The sequence below is a fragment of the Rhipicephalus microplus genome, chromosome 6 (genome assembly GCF_043290135.1).
Source record: "Rhipicephalus microplus isolate Deutch F79 chromosome 6, USDA_Rmic, whole genome shotgun sequence".
Taxonomy (NCBI): Eukaryota; Metazoa; Arthropoda; class Arachnida; order Ixodida; family Ixodidae; genus Rhipicephalus; species Rhipicephalus microplus.
The window spans coordinates 160,311,202-160,328,618 of record NC_134705.1 but is presented as its reverse complement, the minus strand read 5'-3'; the positions used below and the strand labels follow the sequence as shown (position 1 = coordinate 160,328,618).

Sequence of the window (17,417 nt, the reverse complement as noted above, 5' to 3'; positions counted from 1 at the left end):
TTTAGCTTCGTACAGGTTCACACCACAAGGCACCACTGGAGTGTCTCCTGCTCACCTTCTCCACGATAGGCAACCGCGAGTTGCTCTCGACATAGTCTCTTTGCCTCGTAACATAGCAGTGTCTTCTGCTGATCAATCCATACCAGGGTTTTTCTCATCAACAAGCAATGAAAAAGTATGTCGACACTTGTCGAGGTGCAAAGCAGTCCAAAGTTCGCACTGGCGATCTAGTCAAGGTTCGTGTGCCAGGCAAGCGTCCCAAGTATCGGGGTCCTTACAAAGTCTTGGGCCAGGTTAGCCCCACTTCTTTTCGCTTAAGTGATGGTAACATCTGGAATGCTTCGCGCCTTGTTATTTTTCATACGGATGGGCCTTCAACACCTAAAAGTCTTCCCCATCATGTTTCGTCCACGCCTTTCAACTATGCATCAGACAGTTACATGTGGCCTCCATATACAGGCATTTCTTCTTCAACAGGGGAGGAGTTACCAGTCGGTGTCGTTGGTTCAAGTACACCAAGTCTTACGGTTCACTTCGAACCTTCAAATACGGCTGAGACCGTTGAACTGGACTCCGGCCCGCAAAATTCTTCCAAAGCTCATGCTGCGAGCTCTGATGAGACCGCAAATTTTAACGCTCGTTCAGAGCCTTCACAATCTTCTACTGCTCTTGATGTGTCACATCAGAGCACAAGTGACCAAGGTGAAGAGACACCTGATTCTACACCCAAAAGGACCCGCCCTAAGCGGAAGCGGCAGAAGCCGCGTCGGTTCGAAGACTACGTGACGTAGAACTCTTGTTCATTACTGTTCGTGAACATTATTGTTCTGTGCAAAGGTCCGATGCATCCAAATCAATATTGTACTGAGTTGTGTACATTTTTTTCCGTGCATTTTCAGGACTCATAGTGTGTGAGTTCGGTGTGCCGTGCTCTGAATTTTCATGTGTTCTAACGTACATACCTTGTATAATACGTTGGTATCGATCATGTATAAATATAAACAGTGTATAGGTGAATTTCTTTCGAGGAGGGAATGATTGTTGTGTTCTGGGTTGTCGGTTTCTGTTTCGGAATGACATGTGAGGACGCCAGGGGGCGCCGCTCTGGCATCCAGGATTTCAAGGCGACTGTAAAATAAAACCAGTGTGCGTTGGGTAACCGTGGAGTGCGGTTGTTGTTCTTCTCTTCGGCGCTTCTCTTCGCCAACCCGCGTGTTCGGGCTGGTCGGCGTCCCCGCCGGCCACGTACGTCTCCGTCGGCCGTCTTCTTCTTCTCCTTCGTCGGGAACATCCAGCCCCCAACACAGTAAAATCATCATCATTAACGTCGGCACGCGCCGCGCGCGAGCCCAGAAGAAGCTCTTTGATTTCACCGCTTGGACGTGGCTGCGCATCGCTCCACCGAAGAAAAATCCGCTCAGTCGTCCCCCTTCGGCCTCCAGCACCCAGCCAAACAAGGCCGCCCTGTCGTCTCAACATGGCCAACGCCGAAGATGCGCGCCGTAAGCCCTCAGACATGGCGCAGCCGTCGCCACTGTCTCCGCTGTCACCGAGTGAGCTGCGTGACGAGGCGTCCGAGACGTCGAGCAGTGAAGAACAACACCTGGCCTTCGTCGTCCCCTTCGCCCGACGGCCGTTGGTGTCTACGTCGACGTCGTTCCCGCAGTACCCACCAGAGGATCAGCAGGAAGAGCTCAGGACATCCGTCGGCGAAGATGAGACGCGATCTGCATCAGTCCTGCCGGCCTCCACTCCGTTGTCCCCGTTGTCGGTCGGAGTATTGCAGGAGGCGGCTCAGACGACGCTGACCACCGGCACGGCGACGGTGACCGCGCACGCGGTCAGCACCACCATCGAGCCCTCGTCGCCGCTGGACCACGTTCTCATCATTGGCCACGGCCGGTTCCAGAGGATTGTCCTGGCCTGCACCACGCTGGCATTCTTCACGACCATCGTGCACGCTATGGCCTCGATGACGTTAGCGAGATCCGTGGACCACTGGTGCAGGTACCTCAAACTTTTCATAGGCGAGCACACTATAGCTGGAGGGAGGTTGTGTAGAGGAGCAGTACCATGGTGGGGCGCGTGCCCTCTTATTGATAATAATGACCACCCCCTCAAAGAGGACGCTAATTCTGACCTACCATATCTTTCACGTAACTTATTAAGGCGCAGAGTTATGGCCACGCACGTTTTTCGGTGATAACGATTACCAAAGAATCGCTGATGTTGCATTTCACTATCTCTTTACACGCCACCTGAAAGCCGGGGACCAAGGGCAAGCCTTCGTGAGAGGCACGTGATCTCTTCATTTTCAATTTTGCATCGACTGGAAAGCTGGTTCTCTTTTAGAAAACCAGCTCCTCAGTGTTACTGCAACATATTTCTTGCTGCAATATATTTATAGTACTCAGTGCTCTTTTCTTTGCGTCAACGCCGTCCTTTCTTTTTCTCATTTGCTCTTTCCCTGTCCTGTGTTTCAAGTGCTGCGCTGTTGACAAGGACTATAGGGAGCCGGGGAGAGCTTCTTGCGCACACTAATGACGCTTTTTCCAGCAAATTACAATCTGATACGATATATCGCATTGCACTGTGTCGCGCGAATGTGGCATGCAAGACGACACTGAAAGAGATCCATCTGCGCAAGACGTCTGCGGAAAAGATATACTCTTCTGGATCAGATGGTTACCCCCGTTGATATATGATAATGTTGGCATTGAGCATAATTCACTAACTAATAAATTATCTGCAGAAGGATAACTCGCTTGGCAGAAAACTATCCTACTAAGCTTTAGAGAAATATACATAAAGAACGGACACTTCCGTAGAGCCCTGCGGCCAAGCTACTGCGCTGCTTTCAGCCCCACGAGTGGCTTGTCAGACCCGATAATCACTTGAGCATAAATAAAATAACATTTTTTTTCTTTTCCATGGTGGGTTTGAAATCGTACCCTCATGCTCTGAAAGCGAGTATCTTTACCACTAAACTACACATCCTTTTTTCTTTCTTTATTGCTTGTGTACATAGCAAAAACATGAACAAAAAAGAGGTAAAAAGCGTCAAACATAACATTCTTTTTAAAATTCCTTCGTCTGTAAAAGGCTTTCTAATTGATGAAGCCATTCGGGCACCTTTTGTAGAACCTTTGGTGATTCCACGAATGAACAGACAGATTGAAAGTAGCATTGCCGAACCGGACGTGCATTAACATCAGCAATGCGCACCTCCATTCTAGATTGCCATATACCGTGCAGGCCCAGTAAAGTAACTGGGTCGAAAGGTATTTCTTCTTCACTTGATACTGGTACGCCATCAAGAAGCAGATCCTTTTTAAAGTCCTTTGGAGAACATCCCAGAAAAAGACAGCACCCCAGCAGTCTCAAAAAACACGTTCGATTGTTTCCGGCATTTTGCAGAGAAGGCAATCAACATTTCAAGGAACGAATAAGCCTTTTTTTTTGCATCCATGCGTTCATGGGCAAGGTGTCAGTGTGCAATTTAAAGAAAAAGGATTTCGCTCCAGGTGACACCTCCATTTTTTTTTTACACGGCTTAAGACAATCTGGCCTGGGCCTACACGGTATGATGTTCCACATAGTGGAACAGGAAGAGCAGTTTCTACTAGATTTTTGTATAACTTTTTGCGCGAAACCGTGCTGAGGTATCCCACGGAAAAGCGCGTTTTTTGAAAGAGACATGAATCAACAACTTCATTTAGAGAACCTCCAATGCGTGCTTTCATGTGACCAGGTGCTACCACAAATTCTGGCAACCGCCTTCCAAGCCTAAGCTGTATAACAGCACGCGTTAATGGGTCTCGATTATTTCGGGAAAAAAATAAACCGGTTAACTGACTGACGAAGGCACAAATGACACAGACCAAGTCCGCCAGAGAGAACCCGTCTGAATAAGCCACTAAGCTACACACCCGTACTTCCGTAAAGGGAATGTATGTAAAGTACATCTAAACCACTTGAATATGCCTCTTTGTGCAGAACAAATTTGTGCTCTGCACAAGGCTCACGTGCAAGGCCCTTTACATTGAGCTATTGCTGCAGCCCTTCAGAAGAGTACGCCTTTGTATCCGAGGCTACCTGAAAGAAAGTCGGCATCCCGGTACACCGAGATGGCTCCGTGGTACGTCGCAGCCTGTGCCACCGGTACGACCCCCCGTTCGACCTTTTGTCGGACGAGGCCGGCCACGATGCCTCCGCGGACAACCGAAGCGTGATACCCTGCGACGCCGGCTGGCACTTTGAGACGGGACCCATCTCGGACGGTCCCGATTACCACGGGCACTCCGGAAAACTCGACTTCAAACATCCGCACTCCATTGTGGTCGAGTGGAACCTGGTGTGCGGTCGTAAATGGATCGTTTCCGCACTCAGGGCTGCCTATACGGCTGGTGGGTTCGCTGGCGCTCCGGTGAGTCGCCTTCACAATGGCCCTAAATTCGAGTCGACTCGCTAGAGTTCTTGTTTATATACCGAAGTTTGAAGCTAAGCTGCTACGAATAGAGACGGACGTAAAAATGCTCGTAGACAAACGACTGTCTTGCTATTTCTTTCTGTGTATCGGTCCATGTACGGATTATATGCCAACAAAGCCAAGGGGGCAATTATTGAAAGACATGTATGTACACCCCACAGCGAGTGTTTGCGGGATGGTGGATCCACGACAAATGTGAATTTCTGCTTTATTGTTCGTAATGAAACTGGTGACTGTATAGGTTGGAATGCCAAGTGCAGTGTGGAACATTTATTTTAATATTATGATCCCAGAGAAAGTGGGAATTCAGCATTGTCAAAAATTTGGCGTCCCACAATCTTTTCCTGTTGGGCGTACACTCTACGACTGTTACAAGCTGCCACTCCAGCGTCGCCAGCGCGAAGTCGGCGACAGGAATGACAGCAGGTTAGTTCGTTCCGTACGCAAGCACAGACAGTGGAGAGATTAGAGACGTGAGAACACAAAACAAACTTTACTCTAGTGATATTGCAGCACACGGGATCTAGTAGAACACTTCAATACAACTAACAAAATACATCAACACTTGATATAACAAAAATACATATAAAGAACAATTATCAGCTTACGAGAGGAAACTATTACAAACTACGCAAACTAACAACATTAGAACTACGGAGGAAAAAGTTGGAAGATATAAACAGGTGAAGGCATACGTGTGATGACCGGCAGCGTTGCGTCCCCGACGATCGGATGCGAGAAGTCGAAGAGAGTTCTGGCATGACTGCGATGTCGGCGGTGTTGCAATGCTGGTGGCTCCGGGAGGCTAGTGCTTGAAGGTGACCTCGGGCAGGTTGAGCTAACTCGAGGCGAAGTCCCGATGTCTACGTTGCAGGCGTTAATATCGCGTCACAACTAGACGAATGGCTAAGTTTATGTGGCCAGCCTATACAGAGCCACACTAAAAACTTCTAGAAGAGATACTTGTTGATCTGTTTCTAAACCATGTTGGTCAGCAACTAGTCTGCCTAACAGGGCAAAATCCTGCGCTTAAATTTCCCTCGTGTCCCCTCGCTCTCTTCCTTGGGGACAAGAGACCTCTACATGTGTCCAATCATGCGCGTTTCATTGTGGAAAACTCCGCCCGAAAAATATATTGACCCCACCCCTTTTTAATTAGGAGAGGGACCTCAACTAGCGAGAGTGACAACCTGTTGGGGTGCTGTCATACGGCTTGGCCCCAGAAGTTTTCCCGTGGGAACGGTCAGACTGTTTGGCTCTCAGCCGGTGCGTCCTGTAGTATAAAGCTTTTTCGGGATACATCGCGGCCTTCCACGACCCTGCAGACACCGCCGTAGGTACTAAGGATGAAACGTCGGCGGCGATAATCGAAGAACCCCCCATTCTGCTCTTCCCGGCTCTTTTCACGCGCCCGCGATTCCCACGGTCAGCGGAGTAGTACGGCGCCCGTTAATTGCCGTGACGCCGGGTCGCAAAGATGGCGGTCCGTGACATTCCTCCCACTTTCAGAATGTTATTCATAACATTTGCTTAACGGAAGGGGAATTTTTCGACAACAAGGAACAAAACACCACCAACAAGGGAGACATGAGGACTGTCCCTCTCATACACAACATAAATAGGCAGAGTGCATCAAAGTAACAACAAAAGGGAAAAAACAATTGTTAGGGTACCAGCTTCAGTTACACGCAACAATGTCAATGCGCCATACAAACAAGAAAAAGAAATAGCTGGGTACGGCCGCCATCAATACAGAATACACTGCACGAATGTATACTACGAAACAAAACGGAACAGATGCGCTCCTCTACTTTAGTGAAATCCTTCAATGTGCATTACAACATGTAAAAACAACCAATGCACCAAGCAAAAAGAAAACTCAAAATACACTTCTTATACAATGAAATACGCACATACAAAGAGAGAACAAACGACGAAAGGCATAAAAAAATAACGTGCTCCCCAGACCTCACGAACTATATCCGGCTCAAGTAATCGGCTCCCACGTTTTTGCTACCCTTAATATGCGCAATGGTGAACTGGTACTCTTGGAGTAGTAAACTCCATCGAAGTACTCGAGCGTTCAGCTGATTTGCCTTTTGGATGTAACTCAGATGCTGGTCGTCTGTCTGGACAGAAAAATGTACTCCATATAAGTACATGGAGAATTTCTGAATTCCCCATACCAAGGCGAGACATTCGCGTTCGATGGTACTATAGGAAGCCTTCCGTGGAAGCAGCTTTCGGCTGGCATAAGCAATAAGGTGGAGCTTGCCTTCGTGGGCCTGCTTGAGCACGGCTCCGAGACTTGTGTTCGATGCGTCCGTTCGAAGTACGAATGGTTGGTGCAAATCTGGTAGCCGTAGTATCGGCTTCGTAGAGACATGTTGTTTGAGACTTCGAAAAGCCTCCTCGTGGGCTGCTGTCCCTCTCCTCGTATCTTTTTAGTAAGTTGGCGTGGAAGAGTTTTCTGCCGCCAGCCGTGTCTACGATGTAGTCAGCTTCACCTTTCTTTTCGCGGACTTCAAAAGGGCCCTGGATTTCAAAAGGGTTTGGACTTTTGGCTGTATGACATCATTCGTACAAAAGAGTGGCGGATCCCCCTAAATAGGAATCGGTATAACACGAAAGTGAAACGTGTTTTTACCAAGGTAGTTGAGCGTTTACTGTGCATTGTTTCAGCGACGCAACAAATTGCAAAGTCACGTTGAAAACGGCGGGCAGCTCTAAACTTGCAGCAGACAGCTCACGCAGAATACACGCACCACATTAGCATACATAGAACGAGCGTGGACTAACAATTGTCACAGCTTGACAATTGAAAAGCGCTCTGTTCAACAGAAAGAGGCGGGAAACGTGCGCACAAGTATACGCAGGACAAGCACGAACAACTGCCACAATTCTTCCTGCGTCGTGTGTCAACTGCGTGCTCCTTTCATACACGAAGCCGCGGCAGCGTGTGAAGTGACCTTCGTCACCTCCTGAATTAAGTGTCCCATAAGCGCGCGTGCTGGAGAGACTCCGCTCCGTGGCAGCGTCAGATTTTAAAGTGCGCCCAACGCGAGCCCGTCCCGCCACCTCGTCACTGATAACGAAAACGCACTAATGTTTCCAAGCTTTGAGGACTGCCAAATGGCGTATGGTGTTTTTAAATGACTTGCCATTAGCACTCCAGCCAAGGTACACTCCGTGCCGTAGTGGTTAGCACCGGGAGCTGAAATCGATAGGTTGCTGAATCGATTACGCGCGACGAATGCTGGCTCCTAGGTTTCTTCTTTCCAATCTGCTAGTATATATTCTTCAACGTCACTTCCGTGACGGAAGTACGTCAGCGGAGGCGTGGTGGACACCGGCATAAAGCAACACCACCTAGACTATTCACAAGGGCCCTCCAGGGAGAGCGTGACGTCACGCTAGTTGCCCACCTGCACCCCGGCCGTCGTCGCCACTCGTTCTCGTTATATCTGCTGTGGGCACTCATTGAAAGCTGGTGTTTCTTTTTTTTCGTTCTTTTTTGTTCCTGCGCGGTCTGCATTTGTTTACGCCTGCCTATACACTTTAGTGATCAAACTGTAGTAGTCAGAAATGCATTTGTAGAAGTGGTTTTATTAGGACGAAAGGCTAAAACCATCCTACCTCATTTCTTGTTCAAGGTTTTGATTTTTCTGTCAGCTGCCCTTTTTTGTGCTGTGCTTTGGATGGTGTCATTTCGAAGTCTACAAAAGTTGTTCAGAGCGACATTTGTTGCAACACGCACTACATGCCGCACGATAGTCTCAGATGTATGGCCATTTTCACAAGTCTCTAGCTCAACATCTCCTAGCAGTGGTGTGGTAATGGAGCTTACAATGCCACGTTGGTTGTTCGACACGAAGAACGCCTTTGCATTTTCTCCCTTGCTGAGCTTTTCGACAACAAGCGTTGTCACCAGCACCATGTGCACCCTACATGGCTGCGGAAACTTTAAGCTTCCTCTTAACAAGTTGTCAATCATTGTGTTACCTTCCACATCTATGTTCCTGCTCTCCAGGACGAGCACGCTGCTGCAAAATGTGCATGACAGCTTCTTCAGAGCTGAATGAGCACAATATCCCGCGATATAAGCAACGACCTCCATGTCGTGCTTTGGGTATGTTGCGATACTTCTGTGTCACTTTCGCTGCTGATGTCTGGCTGCGGAAGCATCAGCAGCTTTTGCAGACGAATTTTCTTTTCGGACTCCAGAAGCTGCCTCACGGAAACATGATATTGTGCACCAGCAAGCTGACGGTAGCGACCGAAGCGATCTTCAAGAGTGTCAGTTTGAAATTTTCCCAGCAAGACATACTTCAACTTCAGTTCTTCTAAACAGTACCGCGACAGCTCAACAAGGGAGTAGCAAGTGAGTCTCAACGCAGAATATGTTTCCCTTGTCAAGCAGCCACGGCTCATGTTGACGCTGCTCCAAGCATCCAGCGAGTCTACCATACCACTCACTGGATTTTTAAGGGTGTCGTTCAGTCGGCGACCTTTCAAAGGGGTCTTCACGTTGACGATTTTCCACCACGTCGATATGATGTTTATGAAGAGAGCTGTTGAACTGGCACATGTGGTTTCAAGGGCATCGCCACGCGTCTCAAGTGCGTTTGATACAAACAGATTAATGACATTTAACACCAACTTTACATTTTGTCTCTCCATAGGTGTTGGATTGATTGCCTTGGAATTTAGCTTGTAGCCAAGCTTGAGAAGCGATGTCTGCTCCAGTGCATACAGCTGCCATACGGCTTCAAATGATGCTGCCTTCATTCTGGGCGGCCCGTTGGGCAATATTCCTGACAGGCTCACTTCAGAAAGTAAAAGCATATTCCTTCGTTTTTTTTTATTCATCCAGTTGTTCCTGATGCATTTCAGTATGTGCACAGGGTCTACGACATAAAACAGAGGCCGATTGTTGTCGGCTAGATGAGGATATACAATGTTTACTTCTTGTTTCTCTGAGAAAAACGACATCATTTTCCGGTTGAGGGAATTGTTGTCGGTAATTACAGCAATCACCCTGAGGCCCATAGATTCCACTTCTAAAATTACTTTCTTGCAGAACCCATGTAGATTTTTGGCGGTCATTTTAGCAACAGGAAGAATGTGAAGCACATCTTTGTTTGATGACAAGAGCGACTGAATGATGAAAACATGAGCGGTTGTGGCTGCCTCTTGAGAATTGGCTGCAGATCCAACTATGCTGCCCCCTTTATAATCGAAGTATGGCTTGGTATGAATTTCATCAACCATTAGCGTCACCGTCTTTTCGTGCGGCTGCATGCACTTCACTCTTTCTCAAATGTAGGAGAGGAAGTTCGCTTCATTTTGCTCCTTCAGTGGATAGCCTCCATACTTGGAACAAACGCAGCACAGGGTTGAAGGATGGCGTAAAGTCAACGTCGACGCTGATCTGGCAAAGTTATAGGCGTGCGGAGATATGGAGTGCAGGATGCTAGAAAACACTAATGTTTCAGCACTCTAACGACGAATGGGGGCAGCGAGTGCGAGAGCTATTTGCTCATTTAGCAAACGAAACAAAGCACTGTGTTCTTCGGTCGTGTCACTGTCTTGGGACAGTTCATTCAATAAGGAGCCGACATGCTGCAACACTGACGCTGTTTTCGACGGACTTGCAACTTCAGACGTCTCAGTCATGTGGTTTTCCAGCTGCTGGAGCAGTGAGGACAACGTCCGGATGTCGCGCACTGCGTCTGGAACTGCGCCTCCGCAAGGTAATGAAACCAGCTTGATCATACCTGCTGAAACTGCAAGTGAGAGATCAGCAAGCACAGTGACGGAAAACCTCACGTGCAGTGAAGGATTATCTTCGATGCGGAGAAACATCACACAACGATCGTTGGCCTTGATGGTCCAGAAATCATTACTGCATACAGCAGAAAGTTTGCCTCTTAAGTGTTCGAAAGAGGACACGGCATTTCTCTCCTCTTCGCTTTTTTTTTGCGCATATAGAGTCCTTAATCGCTTTGCTCAAGACCTCGTCTTCCATTCAAGCTCGTTTCGAGACAGGAGATTCTCGACGATTGCGATTCGTGCTCGGGTAGGACGGACAGTTCGGAAACACTGATGGTATAGCACCTGACACTAGGCGCACCCTCTCGCTGTCGACTGTCAATGTCCGTCCCGACGCTGCGTCGAAATGTGACAGCTTTGTGATGAAGTCAGCCTCGAGGAAGTGGAGTTCACAGACCTGCGCCAAGCATAACAGTGACTTCATTACTTTCATACGAAACGGCCTAATGGAAACATTGACACGAGCCTGAGTATTTCTGTTCTATTTTACCGCACTGCCCTACCTGAAGCGCGACAAAACTACCATCACCACTCACGATACTCGCTCCGTTCAACGGAGCCAGAACGCCAGTAATGCGATAGAGCCGGTAAGATAACAAACTTCAGCAGTTTCTCACCTTGAAGTGTATGCTTGGTGGGAAATCCTTTCGCGGAATGGCTTTTATCCAAGACTTCTTCCGAGCTTCATCCTTGGGGAATGCAAAAACACGCACTTTGGGACCACTGTCATAATTGCCGCGGCACCCGGGAACACAACAACGTCCCATGTTGCACTGATCGATGTGTAATCACATACTCACAAATACAACACCAATAAAATAGGACACGTGGGAACGTACGAAGACTCAGAGCAGTGCGAGGCAGCACCAAGCCTAACGCAGTCTAACCAGCGAAGCAGGTAGCGATGAAAGGCAAACCTGTCGTAGCATGTCCGCCGTTCGGGGTAAAAAAGTGCGCGGGGTGACCAACGCCACCACCTGAGCGACGCGTCCTCGGCCACTGGACAGTCGGTGATATGCCCAGGGAGGGGTTGAGGCTGCCACCCAGGATCCGGTGAAGGACGACTCTTGCGACGCGTCTCACGAACAAGTAGAAGATGCGTTTAATTTACATATTTGCAAGAGAAGTACATTGCAACGAGAGCGTACAGACGCACCTTTCCATCACAAGGGCCCAGAGCGCACTCGAGACGAGCGGGCCAGCGAAGTCCAGAGAGAGAGCACAGCGGACTCCCGACACGCTCCTTTTATAGCCGTCCGTGCACGCGCTAGACGCCGACTGTGTGTCCCAGTGCCGCTGACGTGCATTTCCTGCGGCGCACACAGACGCCTCCCGCGTTCCTGCAGGACGCGGACAGCGTTTGACCGTTACGCCGATGAGCGTCCCTTGCAAGCCACCTCCTTGCTGTGCCGGTCATAACATCGGACAACTAGCGTGACGTATGCCGTCTGGAGAGAGGGGTATGAACGGGCCTTGTGAATAGTCTAGGTGGTGTTGCATAAAGCACCTTGGTTTTAAAGAAAAGTGGTTTCTAGCTGACCTTAGAATGAATGGTATTTTCCAGGCTGCGTGCTCTCAGGAGTCTCGACCACCGATAGGCGGTGTTGTCTGACCATGCTGAAAAAGTGTTGCAGACACCCCTTACGTTTTGCATTGCCGTCGTTTTACTTTTATCGTCATGCTTCCATACCAACTCGCCCAGGTGGCCGGCATCGCGGCAGACCGCATCGGTCGACGGCCCGTGCTGTGCTTGTGGCTCGTGCTGCTCTTCTTCGCCGGAACCATGCTCGTGTTCGCCCTCACCGTGCCCGTGTTCGCCGCGCTCCGGTTCCTACTTTCGGCCGGTGCCGCCGGTGTAATCGTGGCGTCGCACGTGCTTCTCTTCGAGGTGACTGGCGCGCGCTATCGCGCCTCTTACTACGCCGTCGCCATCGCCAGTGGCATTTTGGCTGCAGACGTCTACAGCGAGCTCATCTACGTCTGCATCCCAAACTGGCACCTGGCACAGGTATAGCTCGGCTCACTACCTCTCACATGGCTGAATCGCGCGCTCTCAAGATGAATTGGATACTCACACTCCTTCCTGCGTGCTCGCGGAGGTACACACACATTCTCCCCGATTTGTTCAGTACGCATTGCTCACAGTGTGGCATCCTTGGCCTCCCTCTTTCATATACTATGGGACTGCAGCAAGAATGATCTCCTGACCACTCCCTCATCCGAGGAGCGAGAAAGTGTACTCCACGATACGAACCTGCAAAAGCAGCTCCGTGCCGTACCGCGATGAGGAGGTGGTGGCAAGGCACGGGCGGAATACCATTCCTCTGTGAAATATTTCACTTAAACAAAGTTGCTTCCCACTCTTCTCGCTCAGTCCTGACATATAGGTAGGAGAGGACTATCGGCAGCAGGTGACGCTGGCTGCCGCTGCTGCGTCTGTACCTTATAATGTGAGCGGGGGTGGGGGGGGGGGGGGCACCGTAGTGCAGTCGTGCGTCGGGCGCGTTATTCGAAGGTCACAGCTTCGGATCCTGCTTGTGGCAAGTTATATTTTCGTCCATTTTTCTTTTTTCTTCACATTTAGATTACATTTACTGATAATAACATCCTCTGTACTTTCCTGGACCTCATCTTCTGTTACTTCACATTAATATTGTGTTTCTTTAAAGTGGTACGTTTAGCTCTCTATCACGTTCCACGACTCTCCGACGAGAGGATACCTTTCTCATAGGAGAGCTCAGTGTCATTTAGCGCGTCTCTTTAAAAGAGCGTCTCATACGTGGCTAGGCAGGGCTCACATAAAAATTCCGCCATATCCACGAAGTGAATGATGATGAGTGGGCGAAGCTCCGGAGGTAAACCTGGTAAACCATGAATCCTCTGTACATTTTGCCCACTCGATTTTATTACATCGCTCCCCCTAGCGTACGTCGCCGTACTAAATCGAACGATTGCTTTCAACCAATGACACGCGCCATATGTGACATCATTCCTATTTTATAAGATCTCGCGTCTTTCATCAACTACAAGTACCGCTTTCTAGTTTATAACACCTTGCATCTTTTCATCATCAGCTACAAGTACCACCATGTAGTAAACACTACAAGAACTAAACGAGAGGTGGCTACATACAGGAGACGGTACCGCCATCTAGTGAACACTGCAAGAACTAAACTAGAGGTGGCTACATACAGGGGACGGTACCGCCATCTAGTGAACACTGCAAGAACTAAACTAGAGGTGGCTACATACAGGCTACAGGGGACGCACAGCCCACGCTCTAAGGAGCTTCGCCCCTAAAAGATCAAGTACTGTTTTTTATAACAGTGTAGCTTGATTGAATTAACTAATCATCCTAACCTGACTAGACGCCCACTGCAAGGTGGTACATGGGCCTCTCGTGAGCCCCGGTCCAGTTCTCGGTGCTGCCACGTTATACCCGTAAACTATGGTTACCAACCGTCCCGAATTTCGCGGGACTGTGCCTTCTTTTCACAGAACGTCACGAGACCCATAGCGTCTCTGTCAGGATACCAATATGCCCTGGATGTGTTTCACATCATCCAGTTATAAAAATTTTGTGATCCTATGCGCGCTTAACAACGTACGTTAAGCAAACGAAAACGAAGTTTGCACATATCGTATGCACGGAGCAATGTTAAGGTGGCTGCGAAGGGCTTTAGCCACTTTAGCTCAACTCCCCGTGAAGTACGACGGCTTTTACGAGTACATTCTGTAGCAAGAGGAAGTGTAACGAACAGAACGTAAGCAGCTCAGGTACTATATACTTCAAGGGGCGGCAACAATAAGGAATCGGAGACTGTCTGAAAGATACCAAAATAAAGAGAAAAATTGATTTTGCTAGGTTTCTGGGAAAGTGCACTCCACCCCCACCCGCCGCTCGACTAATAACCCTCAATAACCAGCGGTTATCTCGCCGACACACTACACGCCCACTTCTTTTGCTTGATACCGTTTGAACTTTACTTACAATTGACTAATCTATCGCCAATTCATTGTTGACGAATGCGAATGATTCGGTAACTCATTGGATAACTGATTGCTCAAGACGTATCGGTAGATTAGTTTTTGCAGAGTACCGTTGCGATACCAACAAGTCAACACTGTTGGAAATCGATAGTTGGTATTGGACCCATCTGGTTAGGAACAGACATGAAGACATTTATGTCACGTTTCTTCGGAATACGTATGTTCATATCGAATCTATCACAAACCAGACAACGGCGCACACACCCAATCGAAATTACGGAAACCTTCCATACGTCTGCACGCGTTGCTTACGTCGTATTTTATGACATGCATAACCGGACTGCTCACGCAATGATATCCACTTGTGAACCCGGCTCTCGTACTCTGACCAAAACATCTTGCTTTGATTTGCTTTTATCGTGGTCTGAGTCTTGATTTGTCTTCATTTCAACACTGTTATGGAGGCCTGAAGCAGCTCGCATGTGTCGCAGGTTGCCTTCATGATTCCCTCGTGCGGCATGATCGTCGCAGTGTATCTGATGGAGGAGTCTCCCTGCTGGCTCGTGGCCGTCTCCGAGATGCGCTACGCCGAGAGCGTTCTCGCGTGGGCGGCCGGCGCCAACAACATTGAGCCGAGCATGTTCAGACGCCGCCTCTCTCGCCTCAGGATCGAGCTGAACCAGCAGAACGAACAGCCGGCCATGCAGCAAGAACCGGAAGGCGCCGTCGTCTCGGAGCACGGTGCGAACGCGTTGACTCAATCCTGCACTGGTCATTGATTGCGCATACCCAATACAAGGGGAGGAATACTGTTGGTTTTCCGGAAAGTACGCCTTGGTCACGTGCTGAAAGCCGCATGATGGCATTATGAATGATATAAAGTTGAGGCTGAATAGGGCGTTCAAATTATTTCGCTAAATCGTGAAGTTGGTGGCGTACAAGAAGGTAATCTTGTCCATCGAAATCTATAATTTTAATGCAGCTGTTCTATCGCGCGTCAGACTGGACGCGAGAGAGACAAAGGTCCCGACGAAAAAAAACCAGCCGCAGCGCAGGCGGAAACTCATATAACTCTTTATTACAGTGCAAATAATCAATGGAAGTACGCCCCCCAGGGACAAGAGGAACCCAGTATACCACAGTAGCCTCAGCCGAAAGATACATCACGACAATTTATTTGCCATTAATACACACCTGAACGTGTGTAAAGTAATTGAGGGCAGCCCGAACAGAAACTCTTTCCATGGGTGGGCGATACAGGCACGTTGGATGGTCACGTGAAACTATGTTGCCAATTTTTTAGGACAGTGACAATGACTGAAGTTCTTATGTGATGAAGCAGAGTAACAAAGTTTCAAGGAGACGATCACTGTCGTCTGTCGCATAAACAATCCAATAACGAAAGCAGCCACCATATTTTTGTGGGAGTGTTATAGGCGACGACAGACCACCACTGACTGCCCTCAGCTCTATTTGACACGTAAAAGTGCTTCCGGCTGCCGCATGGAACCTGGTCAAAATAAAACAATAGTATAGTGGCTAGAAACTAGCCACCATAACAATAGGGCCGTAACTAGCGACACTAGATATATTAACGGGATTGCATTACAGCGCACGCCCCTCAGAAGATGGATGAATGGATACAACAGTTTCACATCCATCTATTCATCTGTTCTCTGAGAGAAAAGTAGAAAGAAATCATAGTATTTTTGCTCATTTATTTTCAAAGAAACTTTTTTAAATCGTGTTCAGTGCCACCAAAGCTTCGTTAATTCGAGCTGATGGATACAAGGAACTTTATCGATACTTGACAGAGAATGGCTAGCTCTTCGTTATCTTGCGAAATTTTAAAAATCGTGCTTCATCAGATTGAGTTTCAATTGTGTTGCTATATTCGAAAAAAAAGTAAGAACAAGATGATTGGTTGATCTTTCTGTGAAGTGTTTGCAGCTACGATGGGGTGACTGTCGTCCCCTTTAACCCACCCTTAGCGCACATTATGTCGTGTATGCAATTAACAGTCTAATGAATACTTGCAGAGGTCCGCGTCTCCGACTTGCTGTCCAAACAGCACCTGCGTCGCCGGTCTGCCGTCATATTCGGCTGCTGGTTCCTGGTGTTTGGCGCGTTCGCGCACTTCACCACGACCGACGTGTTGCGCAAAAGTGAACTGGCCCGCATCGCCCTCGTCTTGCTCCGACTGCCTTGCATCGTGGCGGACATTTACGCCATCACGCGCGCCGGTCGACGCCTGTCCCTCGGCTTTAGCATGCTGGCACTCTCCGTCGTGGCCACCGCCTTGTCAGTGGCGGAGCTGTTCGGCGCCTCGGCGAAGCTCTCCACTGCTCTCGTCATCTCGGGGCTTCTCGCCTTCGACTTGTCCGCCGTCACGCTGTTCGCCTTCTCCGCCGAGCTGTATCCGACCGTGCTGCGCGGCACTGCGTTGGGTTGCTGCTACATGAGCGGCCGGCTAGGCGCCTTCGTGGCGCCGTTCGTCAACTTGATCCCGTCTCCGCCGCTAAGGAGCGTTGCGTACGCCGTCTCGGCCGCCATGTTGCTGGTGCTGAGCGTGATGGCGTTCGCGCTACCGGAGACGAGGCAGCTGCCACCTTCCAACACAATGCAGGGTATGCTGGCCATGGAGGAGAAATGGCTGCTCGGCTCTCCACTGCGAGTGGCCCGAGGCGGCGGCAAGCGTCGGCGTCCTAGAACGACGTCTGTGGATGGCGTAAAGAAACAGGGGCGTGGTTCCTCCTTGAGGCAACTGCAATAAGCCAGCTAGTTTTATATCCGATGCTACAGGGCCCAATACTATTATTTGTGTTTGCTGAACTGTATACGCTGCCTTCAGTTAAACTAACAGCATTAAGACATTACTTACTAACTTTGACAACACGCTATGGCATCTGCATTGTGCTTTCGTTCAACTCTATAGGCCACCTTGATTTAAGTTTACAGCTGCAAGATACTCGCAACTTTGATGGTATCGCGAGTGACATTCTCTTAGTTTGCGAATTGCTTAACGCCAATTGCAGGACGTGGAAGAGAAGCAAGTGTCTCGCTGTACGCGAACTACTCGATTAAGGTAATTGTAGATTAGGGTCGT

The 17,417-nt window shown here is 49.0% G+C and overlaps 1 protein-coding gene across 1 annotated transcript; it reads left to right on the top strand.

Moving 5' to 3' along the window:
- Positions 1 to 1,477: 1,477 nt before the first annotated feature.
- LOC142766063 (organic cation transporter protein-like) lies at positions 1,478 to 17,084 on the top strand. Its single transcript, XM_075867880.1, has 5 exons — positions 1,478 to 2,007; positions 4,150 to 4,426; positions 12,024 to 12,329; positions 14,803 to 15,052; positions 16,351 to 17,084. Exons 1-5 carry the CDS (start codon positions 1,478 to 1,480, stop codon positions 17,082 to 17,084), a joined length of 2,097 nt encoding a protein of 698 aa, XP_075723995.1.
- The last annotated feature ends 333 nt before the right edge of the window (positions 17,085 to 17,417 follow it).